Genomic DNA, 12,868 nt, shown 5'->3' with positions numbered 1-12,868 from the left:
CAAGTGTGGAGCACAAGAGGGAGGTTTAGAGAACAAGAAGGAATTTGGCCTAGTGCATGTTGATGATGAGATACTGTTTGTTTATGAATCTGAGGTTAACTCATAGTCTGTATGAAACTATACTTTATTAGTTGTCATCGTGTCAACTGCATGTAATGGCATGAGACTGGATGTTATCACTTAGGGCACTGGTCTAGACAGAGGCGAGCCAAGATCCCTGAGACGCTCTGAAATGAAATGAGAAGAAAAGTTTAGAAGTAACTAGTAAAAGAGACTTCAGAGCACTAAAAATTCCAGATTCCTTACTATAATCATGACCTGATCCTGCTCAATCTGTATAACCTGTTTTTTGAAACCCACTAAAATCTTTTATTGTCTCATGGCCTCTGTCTTTGCTGTGCCTTTCATTCAGCATGTTTTTAATACTCTGGCTTTTAATTTTAGTCACCTCCTTCTCCTACTACTCTCAGCTAAATTGTTAGCCTGACTTTTCTCTAAATGCCCTTGGGCCCAGCCCAACCACGCTCACCAAGTGTGGCTCTGACTACAATTATTTCACTTTTTTTCTGTCTAGAAAGTTACTCCCACCTTAATTTAACAAATGCTTACAAAGCGAGTACTGTGGGCCAAATAAAAGCTCAGAGAGACATTTCTCTTTTTAGCAACTTCCTGGAGGGCAAGGTGCTCATCTTGTCCTTTGCCCCATCCCAACACAACTGACATGTCCCAGCAATCAATTTTGAGTGTCTAATTCTTAATTATTAACGAAATAGATGCAGACCACTGATTGTTAAATCCTACGGCAGCAACTGGAAGAGGACACAGACAAACCCGCAGACAGAAGAAATTGCGCCCGACGCTCCCGCCCCACCCAAAACACGCAAAGGACGGAAAGACTCGCGCGCATGCGTCATTGCCCTACGAATGCTCCAGACTGAACTCCGCCCCTTTCTCCTACTGCACATGCCCAGTACGAGGTCTGCGTGTGCGTTTGTCGGTGCTATCAATAAAGTTTTAGCGAACACAGACTCCCCTTTCCTTTGGCAAGATGGCGGAGTACGACTTGACTACTCGCATTGCTCACTTTTTGGACCGTCATCTTGTTTTTCCGCTCCTTGAGTTTCTCTCTGTAAAGGAGGTAAGAGCCTTTTGAGCGCGAGGAAGGTGTGGGAGCAGATGAGATGCTGGGCAGGGCCGAAAGGCGGCGGCTATAGCTGTAGGCCTGACGCACGTGTGAAGTGGCCAGGAATTGGTCTCTGTCTCCGGATACTAAAGACTTCTTATTCGTTTAGCAAGGTCCCAGTTCCCTTCCGCGGAATTTGGCGAAGGTGTATAAAGCTACGGAGCAAAAGAGGACTATGCTTCACTTGTTGATGTGCTAGTGTCCTAGGGACGTTCGCGCCGTCAGTTCTAATCGGAAGTTGGCGATTCAACTGGCTAAAAAGAGCAACGCTAGAACTTTAAGTTCAGGCCTGCGTCTAGAGGCAGACGGTTGTTAAAGCTTTTGATTCTTCTTTAAGGGACTGTGAGAAAAGTGGGCCTCGATTTGGGAGTTTGCATGCTGGATCGTTTAGAGTGATTCTCTTAAACTTGAAAGAAATAGCTGTCACTCCATTGGTTGTGAGTTTTTGGTCATGTTTTCCTGGCCTTTGATAAGTTCCCACTTCTAAAAGTGTGGCGTATTTTGTCAAGATAAGGACGTTACCCCACCCGTTCCCCCCCAAAAAAAAAAAAAAAAAAAAACCAGCACACAAACTTTAACGTAAAAATTTGTTTTTCAGTATGTAGATGCTCAGACTTAAAGCGATGTGAATTAATCTATAACATTTATTTAGTCATTCAAAATATCTGAATAAGTATGTAATTTGGAAATTCATAAGCATCTCAGTCCTGAAAGGTTTATTAGTCTTTAAAGAAATTTGGGCTGAAAGAAGTATTGGACTTAAGATATATACCTTGAGATGATCCGGAAATTGATACATGCTAATAGTTACAGTAAAGTAATATTACTATGACGAAGGCACTAGAATTTTGCATAAAAAATGGAATTTCTGTTTTAAGAAGCAATTTACATCATAAATCTCCGTAGGCACGTTTGACTGTGGAAGTGGATTTTGTGTTTCCCAACAACAATAAATCAAAAAAGTCCTACGAATGTACATTAAATACTTAAGACAACTTTTCAGTACAAGTAGTTACGGTTCTTTTTTTTTTTTTTTTTGGAGAGGTTTTTACTGTAGGGCCCATGCGCTGGCCAGACAGGCAGAGACAGACAGAGAGACAGAAAGCTAGAAATCATCCCCCAGGGGGGTTGGCCACACTTCAGTCCCCTTCTCTGTTCTCCTCGCGGAATCTTGGGCTCGCATGCACAGGTGCCCGGCGTGAGTTTAAGCCACCGGGGCTGGGACTCGAACCGTGGTCTACTACATGGGAGTCCAGCAACATAGTCATTACGCTAACTGCTGTCCCAGTTATGGTTCTTTAGGCAGATATAAACCTCATATTTATCTGGTTTTTTTGAACACATGTAGACAGTTGTACATTTGATACTAGAGAATAGCAAACTTTATTTTCAGTAAATGTCTATATAAACCATATGTTGGATGACTATATTTTTGCCTTAATTTTTCTTTTTACACTATATTTCAGAGTTTGAATAGAACAGTCTAATCTGCCTTTTTTCCTTCTGGATGAGGATAATTCAAACATCAAGGAACAGAAAAGTGACATATTTTGAAATCTTTTACCAACTACTTGTAGAAATGTTTCTACACTAGCCAACCGTCATATTTTTGTGTTCTTTGCATTTTGATTATTTAAGGCAGGCTGAAGAAAAAGAGGAATATAAAAGTGTAAGTTTTTCATTAGGGCAAGATCAAAACTATGAATGATAGTTGAGAATCGGTAGAAAGTAACTATGACCACCACTTACCTCCTTGGAGATAATGTTGGTAAGATGGTTGTAATAACACCAAGAAGAAGACAGATCCTAGAATATTTATTTAGCAGTTACTAATTATAGGGCCATGGGATTGTGAGAAATACAACATAAAATCCAGATGTGTCACCAGGGCAGTGAGGCAGCAACTGGAAATAGTGACTGAGGAAACTGAGGACAAGTACTGGGATTGGTTAAGTGAGAGTCCAACTGACATTGGAATTACACATTGTAGGAGAGGAGCATAGAGGTTATAGGAGTAGAAGAGATTATTTGAGATAGGCTTGTAGGTAAATGCCATTTAGAGATTAAAGGATTACTTAGCAGAGAAAAAATAACATTATTGCCTAGTTTTGAAACATTTTCTTGTTGTCCTTAGCCAGAACTAGAAAATAGATGACTTGTTTTACAGAGCTCTAGGGCTTAATTAACGTTGTCTGTGGTTGAAGAAAACAGATAGAAGAAATCAATGATAGTGCTAAAGGGAAAATCTTTGAGATAACTAAAAATTATTCCAAACTAAGGAACATAAGGGCAGTGTAAAAATTGGAAGGGGCAGAGGGTTAAGGATGCCAAAAAATTTTAATGGTAATGATGGAAGAGGAGGAGGAGTTGGAACTGAAGTACTAGATGAAAGTTGTTGAAGGATAAAGGAATTTTTTTTTTAGCCTAAAATTTATTTGGGAGAGACAGGTACCTCTAACAGGGTCCCTAAGCCTCTGTCTACCTCAGTCTCAAGTGCTTTAGAGATCACCTCAGTCAGGTGTCCCAGATCATGTGTACAAGCCCAGCATGCTTGGGGAAGTCTCAGTATTTGAACCCAGGACCTTCTCTGGGTCCAGTCGTATCACCCTGCTATTACCTAGCACCAGATAAAGAAAATTTAAGCTTGAGTTTTTAAAGAATTGTTGGTATGGATCTTGGATTTGTGGAGGATGGCTGCAGAGAAGAGATGCGAAAAGAAGATGGTTCACCTGTTAAAAACCAGGAACTGTTTTCAAGAGATGGATAGACCAGGGATCAGAAAATTAAAGCATGAGAACCAAATAACAGCCCCAGGCCTATGTTTGTATCTGGGCACTAAGAATAGCTTTTAAGAAGATGAACATTTACAAATATTTACAGTTATTAAAGCTGAATTTTATATCCCAGTGGTGTGAAACATTTTCTTCTCTCCCCAAAATTACGTTCTCACTAGTAGACCTATATTATAGCAAATTTTACTTTAATTTTTTATTTCAAAATTTTAAAAAATTTGGAAATTTATTTTCTTGTAATATTCATAGTGGCTTCAGTTTTTTCTATGTGACTTAGAAAGCCCAAAATATTTACTTTCGGCCTGGTACACAATAAGTGTGCTTATGAGACAGAATTGAGAGAGGGTGATATAAGCAGTTACAGATTATTGAAGAAGATGGAAAGGTCTGTTGTCAGATGAACACATGCTCTTGAATGAGTCTATGTTAAAAAGAGATGTTACTAATTAAAAGCTATTAGTGGTGTAATGAGAGGTGGCACCTAGAAAAAGGAATATTTTCTCTTAAAGTTTTTTCTTAGGGCTTCTGTACGGGAAACTGTCAGGCAATTTTAATTTTGTAAAGTAAACTTTTTATCAGGTTAACATTCATTTATAAAATTATACTAATATAGGGACCAGCAGTTAGCGTAATGGCTATGTCGCTGGACTCCCATGTAGTTGACCGTGGTTCGAGTCCCAGACCTGGTGACTTAAAACTCACACCATGCCCAAGATCCTGGGAGGAGAATGGAGAAGGGATTGCGGTGTGACCATCCTCCCCACCCCCGTCCCCACCCCGGGGGTGATTTCTCGCTTCTGTCTCTCTGTCTCTCTGTCTGTCTGGCGAGCGCACACACCCTATAGCAAAAACCTCTCCAAAAAAAAAGATTAAAAAAAATTATACTAATATAAATGTGACCAGTGAATTTTTCTCAAGGTAAACAGTGACCAGTCTGACCATGCCTAGATCAGTAAGTAAAACATTGTAAAAAGCTTAAACCCTTCGTTATGACTCCTTAGGCCTTAAACCTGTCAAAAGTAAGCTCTTGTCTGACAATAGATTGATTTTTTTTTTTATTTTTATGTATTTATTCACCATCACATACTGCATTGTATAACTTCTTTCATGGATTGAACTTTATGAGAGTCATCCAAGTTTTAGGATAACAGTAGCTCATGGGTTTCCAATACTGAATATTAATCCATTTACTGAGGATACCAATTCATCCATTCTAACATTGATAGAACTTTTACAAATAGTGCTGCTATGAACATTTTCAGAAATGTACTTTGAATATATGCACTCAATTCTTTTGGTTACCCTGGAGCAGAATTGCTGAGTCCAAAAGTGTTTGACTTTAGGAGATTAAAAATAATTTTCCAAGCTAGCTGTACTCCTTAGGCAGAGTATGGATGTTTTGGGTACCACACATCCATAGCAACCCTGAGATTGTCATTTTTTGTTTGTTTGTTTTTTAGTTTTTAAAGTGTTGTGACTACCTGTATTTTTCTTTCCTTGATAAAATTAAATTCCGTACAGAAATCTTTTGTTGATATTATTCAGTACACTTTGTGTTTATGTGAGCTATTGTAATTATCTATTTGATCCCTGTACTGTGAATTATGTTTCTTAAACTCTTTGGAAAGTGAAAACTTGATATGACATGATTGACCTAAAGAATAGGTGCTCAAGATCTTGAGAGGAGAATGGAGGAAAAGGGATTGCAGCGTGACCATCCCCCCGGGGGTGATTTCTCGCTTTCTGTTTCTCAGTCTCTGTCTGTCTGGCGAGTGCATGCACCTTATAGCGAAAAAAACAAAAAACCTCTCCAAAAAAAAAAAAGAATAGGTGCTGATTTTATTTTGGGGGTGTGGATGGAAAATCATTATACGCACCTTTTTACTGAGAGAAAATGTGTAGGTAGTAAAGGAGAAGCTACAAGGAGAGGTGGACAGTAGGCAGTATGTGGATGTAAGAGATACCACGAAGGTAAACATGTAAGAGTTTATCCCTAATTACCTGGAAGTAGGGAGGTGGCAACTCTGTGCTTTGCATGGAGAAGGTGTGGTTTATTTATTTATTTATGCACAGCTTTTCCTAGAAAGGTCAAATGATGGCTTGTAAGGACAAAAAAAAAAAAAAATACTGGCTTACTGGAAAAGTCCTGACTTTTTTTCTGTATGTTTTTCTGTGTAAAAATGCATCATGACTTTTCTGATGACCCAATAATACAGATCAGCAATAAGTAGGGATAGCTTTACAGTGTGTAATTGCCTTTATTTTTAAATTTTTAGGTATGAAAAATGTTATGTCTCGGTTAGTTGGTTGCTTGCTGTTATCATATGTTACAAAAGGGTGTATTAGTTTATTATATTTTGTCAAAAATAGTCTATAATATTTGATTAAAAAGTGTTTCTATGAAGTATGTTTCCAGGTAAACTAATGTTAGGATTAATTTAACTGGAGAACTTAAATATAGTCATTAGAAGGTAATTTTCTCTTGCAGATATACAATGAAAAAGAATTGTTACAAGGGAAATTGGACCTTCTTAGTGATACCAACATGGTAGACTTTGCTATGGACGTATACAAAAACCTTTATTCCGATGATATTCCTCATGGTAAGTTTTGTCACTAGAAATGAAACTTATCTTGTGAACTGAGGGTATGTGTATTAATGCTTTGTGATTTATAGAAGCACTTTAGTATGAAGGTTTAATAGTTATTTGAATAATTTTAAAATTTTTGGGTTACAGTTTCCTAAAGAATTTTTTTTTCCTATGAAAGATGTGAAACTACTTTAAAACATGACTTCCACTTCATAATATGTATCAACAGAGTTGGGCTTAAAATTCATATTATTTAGTTATGATTATCCAGATTGCCATTTTGTGGTTTAGTTAACATATCGTATGCTTTAGGGATTTTTTTTTTTCATCATAAACATCTGGTATAGACATTGTATTCTAAATGTGGTCCTTAGGAAGAGCATCATTAGTTCACCAGAGAGAACTTGTTAAAAATGTAAAAGTTAAGCCATGCTGCAGACCTGTTTAATAGGAAACTGTTTTATAAAGCCTAGCACCCAAGTTGGAGGACTTTGGTGATACCCTGTTTTCAGAGCTTTTTTCCCCCTCTGGCAATAAATATTCCTTTAAAAAAAATGGTCTCATAAATTTGGGAAATAATGTGCTGTTATTTCTTCTATGCACATATCATTTTAAAAGGTACTGAGAACTCTGGCAGTAGAGAAATACACTTTGTTTAAATTGATGTTTCTCAAAGTTTGATCACAAATCCTCTTCTGTGTTTTAGAAATACTGTTCTAGAATATACTTTGTAATATGTAATGCAGAAATTATTACAATAAACATAATCACCTGATTTATATTATTTCTGAAATAAAAGTAGCTTCTTAAATTTTAGTTTGTGGTGAAAAAAGTAACCAAGGTAATCTCTTCCATAGTGAATTTTTTTTTTTTTAAGAGAAATTTTTGCTGTAGGGCATGTGTTCTCTCTCTGGAGAGAGAGAGAGACAAAAAGTGAGAAATCACCTCCCCCAGGGCAGATGGCCATGCTGCAATCTTTTCTCCTTTCTCCTCTCTGGATTTTGGGCACTCACTCACACATACACACACACACACACACACACACACACACACATACACACACACACACACACACAACACACACACACACACACACAATGTGAGTTTCGAGCTTCCAGGATGTGGGATTCACAACTGCATTTGACTATATAGGAGTCCAGTGCCTTAACCACTGCATCACTGGTCACCACGATGAAATCTTAATGCAAGATATGTTATCATGGTATATTATGCACAAGTTTTCTCAAGACTTTTCATGAGATAGTTAAAACTATAGAATTGAGTTTGAGATATACAGAACTGATGTATAGTGAAAAGAGATTATTTGAATAGATTTAAATCCTATGCAACCTGGTTGAAAATCTGTAGTAATCCATGTAAATTCTTCTGAATCTCTGTTCAGGAACAGGGGTAGTATTCACCTGAGAGGATTAAATAATTAGAAACATTTGGAATAAAGTCTTTGCAAGGTAGCATATTTTTAGAATTGTTAATTTATTAATATTATTATTATTAATTTAATTTGCTGTGGGACACGTGCTCACCAGAGAGACACAGCGAGAGGGAAAATGAGCAAGCTGCCAGGTCTAGGACTTGAAATACAGTCTGCCATGTGGAAGTCTTAATGCCCCAACCATCACACCACCTGTTCATCCTTGCAGTGTAGTAGTAAGTGATAGATAACTGTTTTCTACCCTGTTTATTTTAAATCCCCATCTTTTTCTCACACTTTTTATTTTCCAGTTTCCTTAAGAGTAGGAATAGCATCCTTTTTCTTTATGTACCTTGTAGTACTGGGAAAGAGGAAATTGTGCATAGGGAGAAGTTACTGAGTTGGTGATTACATGTGAATATTTGGAATGAATAAATTAGGTATAGTTAAATAAATTGGCAGTTTTTCAGCTACTCTCGTGTGAGCAGTATAGTTTGACTTTCCTTAACGTTATAGTACTCCTTTACATTTTTTATTTAGCTTTGAGAGAAAAAAGAACCACAGTTGTTGCACAACTGAAACAGCTTCAGGCAGAAACAGAACCGATTGTGAAGATGTTTGAAGATCCAGAAACTACAAGGCAAATGCAGTCAACCAGGTAACCTCTTAACTTGAATTGTAAAAGTTCTGTTTTCTGGATTAATACAAATATTAATTAAGTCGCTTTCCATAGGTAAAGTTCATGGTATTTAAATAATTACTTTGTCAGTGTTTTTAATTTGTCCTTATGTTGTAGGGCTGTTATTTCTTAATAATAAATGTTAAGACTAAATTTAAAAAAAATAAAAACTTCTTTATCAGTTATCCATATCTGATTATGTCATGTTGTAGTAGTTTTCCTGTCCCTGTCCCCCACCCCTACCCTCCAGGACAGTTGGCAATATCTGAAAGCGCTTTTGTTTATCACTGCTGGAATTCTTCTACAGGCACTTAGCACATAGAGGCCAGGGATGCTGCCAAACACCTTATAGAGCAAAAGTCAGGTTCCCTTTTTCCCACTCTCCAACAAATAATTGCCCAACCCAAAATATCAGTTAAGTACTCCATGCCTGGGCAATACCTAGAGCACAGGGATTGCTTGCTTTAAGAGAAACCTGAGCTTTCTTTATCACTTGCTACATTCTCATATCCTTCCAGCCTCAGCGATGGCCAGCCCAAAGGAGGTAGTGTGGAACTGATAAGATTATTGTATTTCTAACTTCCCTTTAGCTAGAAATAGACTTATTGTTTGCTTTCCAAATAAAGCATGTTGCCTTAGTATTACTTAATGAATGAAGCCCTTTGGGTTATTAGAAATGTTTAAAAATAAAATCTCTTGGGACTAGCAGTTGGCATAATAGCTATGTCACTGGGTTCCCTTGTAGTTGACTGCTGTTCGAATCCCAGACCCAGTGGCTTAACTCATGCCGAGCACGTGTGCGTGTGTGCCCAGGATCCCAAGAGGAGACTGGAGGAGAAGGGATTGCGGCTTGGCCAACCCCTCGGGGGGTAATTTCTCACTTCCTATCTCTCTGTCTTTCTGTTGAGCGCATGCGCCCTATAGCAAAAACCTCTCAAAAAATAATAATTAATAAAATCTCTTACTAAACTTGAATGTTATGTTGCGATACATCTTCATGCATTGTAGAGATTTTGCCATGTTGCATCTTTAGTTTCAATAATAGATGTTCAAACCAGGCTTTTAGAGGGATTGGTTCAAAAATTTCATTTGTGGGACCAGCAGTTAGCATAATGACTATGTCGCTGGACTCCTATGTAGTCAACCGCGGTTCGCATCCCAGACCTGGTGGCTTAAAACTCACGCTGGGCGCGTGTGCGTGCATGCCCAAGATCCCGAGAGGAGAATGGAGGAGAAAGGATTGCAGCGTGGCCATCCCCCCGGGGGGATGATTTCTCGCTTTCTATCTTTCTGTCTCTCTCTCTCTCTCTCTCTATCTGGCAAGCGCATGCGCCTTATAGCAAAAACCTCTCCAAAAAAAAAATTTCATTTGTGACTTGGGAAAGTGTTACCAGATATGTTTTTTTTATTTTTCCCTTTTTTTGGAGAGGTGTTTGCTATAGGGTACGTGCACTCGCCAGACAGACAAAGAGACAGAGAGACAGAAAGCAAGAAATCACCCCCCAGGGTGGATGGCGATGCTGCACTCCCTTTTCCTCCATCCTCCTCTCGGGATATTGGGCACACACGCACACGTGCCCGGCATGAGTTTAAGCCTCCAGGTCCGGGACTCCAACTGCGGTCGACTATGTGGGAGTCCAGCAACATAGCCATTACACTAACTGCTGGTCCCCAGATAGGTTTTAAAAAGCATCATGTGTTACACAAGTATTCTGTACTATAGTGGGACATACTGTGCTGTGTCACATGCTTAGAGAGATGCAGCCCTTTTTGTGTGCAAATATATATATAACAAAGTAAACTACTTATACATTTTTAGGCTCTCATGAGTAACTATAGACCTTCAAGTCACATGTAAGTGCCCATGAAAGTACAGTTGAAATAATCCAAATGTTACCGAACAGCATTTAGTCATTTACAGTCTAGGAAATAATGATATTAGGGTATGAATAAAGTGAATATAAATTTGTTCACCAAATATTAGGAAAACAGAATTCCCTGTAGCTTAATAGGAACTAAGTTGTAGAAAATGAAAGGATCATATGTTATAAAATTACAAACTATTTTTAAAGCAGTAACATCTCCCTGCTAATTACTCTTTTCACAATTTATTTATTTTTTGTTGAGATATTTGCTATAGGGCACTTGCACTCACTGGAGAGACAGAAAGTAGGAAATCACCACCCCCCACAGGGGGATGGCCACACCACAATCCCTTCTCCGTTCTCTTAGGATTTTGGGCACACATACACACTCGCATGAGGTTTAAGCAAGCTGCTGGATTTGGGACTAAAACCGTGGCCAACTATGTTTGAGTCCAGCTACAGACCATACGCAATCTGCTAGTCCTATTTCCTTTTTACACTTCCATTGAACATATAGTATTGTACATCTCATATTTTCTCAGGAATGCTTAATCAGACATAGGACAGTGACTGTATACCTGAGAGATGGAAGGACTAGAACACAAAATTCTCACTAGGATCCATAGCAAGTGTTAAGAGTATAAAAGTTATTTTATGTTAGAATTTGATATTCAGTATTGTATCTGTGTTAATTTTAATGATGACATAACCTTCTCTCTTTTAAATCTTAATTAAAATTTTGCTCCCAAAGACATGCTACACCATATTCCTTCTTGTGAGAGCATAAGGAAAATGACTTTTGAAAATACTCGATTGGTGGGCAACTATGAACAATTATCCCATATACATATCTCCCTGGTACCTTTGACATCAGTTTGTCTTTTACCAGTCTGCCAAAATCTCTAGTATAAAGCTAATTTAAGAAAAGTTAAATTGGGGGCCGGCAGGTGGTGTGGTGGTTAAGGCGACTGGACTCCCACATAGCTGACTGTGATTCGAGTCCCTGACCTAGCAGCTTGCTTTCTCACTTTCCTTCTCCCTCTCTGTCTCTCTGGTCAGCTTAAAGACAATGAATAAAATTAAATAAAAAAGAAAGAAAAAAAGAAAAGTTAAATTGGATTATTTGGTTCTTTGATAGGAATAATTATGTAGAGTATGTATATCATAGATAATCTTATGTCCAAAACATGAAGCGTTTATTTTATTTCTAGAGTGTTTTTTTTTTTTTTTTTTAATATATATACAGATTTTTTTTTTCTTTTTCTGTAGGGTGCATGTGCTCACTGGAGAGACAGAGAGAGACAGAAAACGAGAAGTCACTCCCAAGGAGGATGGCCACACTGCAGTCCCTTCTCTGGTCTCCTCTCAGGATTTCGGGCTTGCACGCACACGCACCCAGCCTGAGTTTTAGGCCACCAGGTCCGGGACTCAAAATTGTGGTTGACTGTGTGGGAGTCTGGCATCATAACTATTATGCCATCTGCTGGTCCCTGTTTCTAGTGTTTTAAGAAGATAGTTAAAGTAGATTTGTTTGGGTAACAACTTAGAAGTTGGATAAGTTTATTTTGTTTTGGTAACCCATAAATACAATTTTTTTCTTTTTTTTTTGGTTAAGAGATGGTCGGATGCTGTTTGACTATCTGGCAGACAAGCATGGTGTAAGTTTTCTTTTTAACGTTTTAAAGTTATCAAGTTTCTGTAAGTCTGATTAAAGGCTATGTTGTACAGATATGTTCATATCTTGGCATAAAAATATGATATCCAGATTAATTTATTAAATATATTGTAATATCTAAAATGTGTTTTGAAGCTTTAGGGGTTTTATTGTGTGTGTGTGTGTGTGTTTGTGTGTGTGTGTTTAAAGAATTATTTACTTATTTAATTCTATTTATTGTTACTATTTTTTTAAATTTGACCAGAGAGAGAGAAAGAGAGAGAGAAAGGGAAAGCGAGAAAGCAAGCCACCAGGTCCGGGACTCGAACTGCGGTTCGCCATGTGGGAATCCAGCGTCTTTAACCACCACACCACTTGCCAGCCGTAAAACTTTAGTTTTCAAAAATTGATGCTGATAGGAAATAATATACTCACACTTAAATTTAGATAACACATTTTTGAAGTTTTCGATTTATTATAGAGTTATATAGTAGTTAGCATTTTATATTAGTGCCAAACCAAACTGGGTATTATAGGGTACAGAATACCTCGTCTTATGGATTAACAAGTCACTAAAGACAACTAAATTTGAATTGAAATACATTGAACAATATAATGAAGTGATATTTTGGCTGCCTTGTAGAATACATTACCCCTTGACATTACCGAGGT

At 37.8% G+C, this 12,868-nt stretch overlaps 1 protein-coding gene across 1 annotated transcript in view; it reads left to right on the top strand.

Moving 5' to 3' along the window:
- The first annotated feature begins 987 nt into the window (after nt 1-987).
- EIF3E (eukaryotic translation initiation factor 3 subunit E) overlaps nt 988-12,868 on the top strand; it is a 51,347-nt gene continuing 39,466 nt past the window's right edge. Inside the window, exons 1-4 of the mRNA XM_006167922.3 lie at nt 988-1,138; nt 6,464-6,578; nt 8,539-8,656; nt 12,158-12,200. Of these exons, the coding sequence (XP_006167984.1) occupies nt 1,049-1,138; nt 6,464-6,578; nt 8,539-8,656; nt 12,158-12,200 (366 nt within the window). The 5' untranslated portion in view covers nt 988-1,048. The remainder of the gene's footprint in view (nt 1,139-6,463; nt 6,579-8,538; nt 8,657-12,157; nt 12,201-12,868) is intronic.

This window comes from Tupaia chinensis, unplaced genomic scaffold (genome assembly GCF_000334495.1).
Source record: "Tupaia chinensis unplaced genomic scaffold, TupChi_1.0 Scaffold145257_1, whole genome shotgun sequence".
NCBI classification, from domain to species: Eukaryota; Metazoa; Chordata; class Mammalia; order Scandentia; family Tupaiidae; genus Tupaia; species Tupaia belangeri.
The sequence above is the reverse complement of the archived record's forward strand: the minus strand, read 5'-3'. Positions and strand labels throughout refer to the sequence as shown.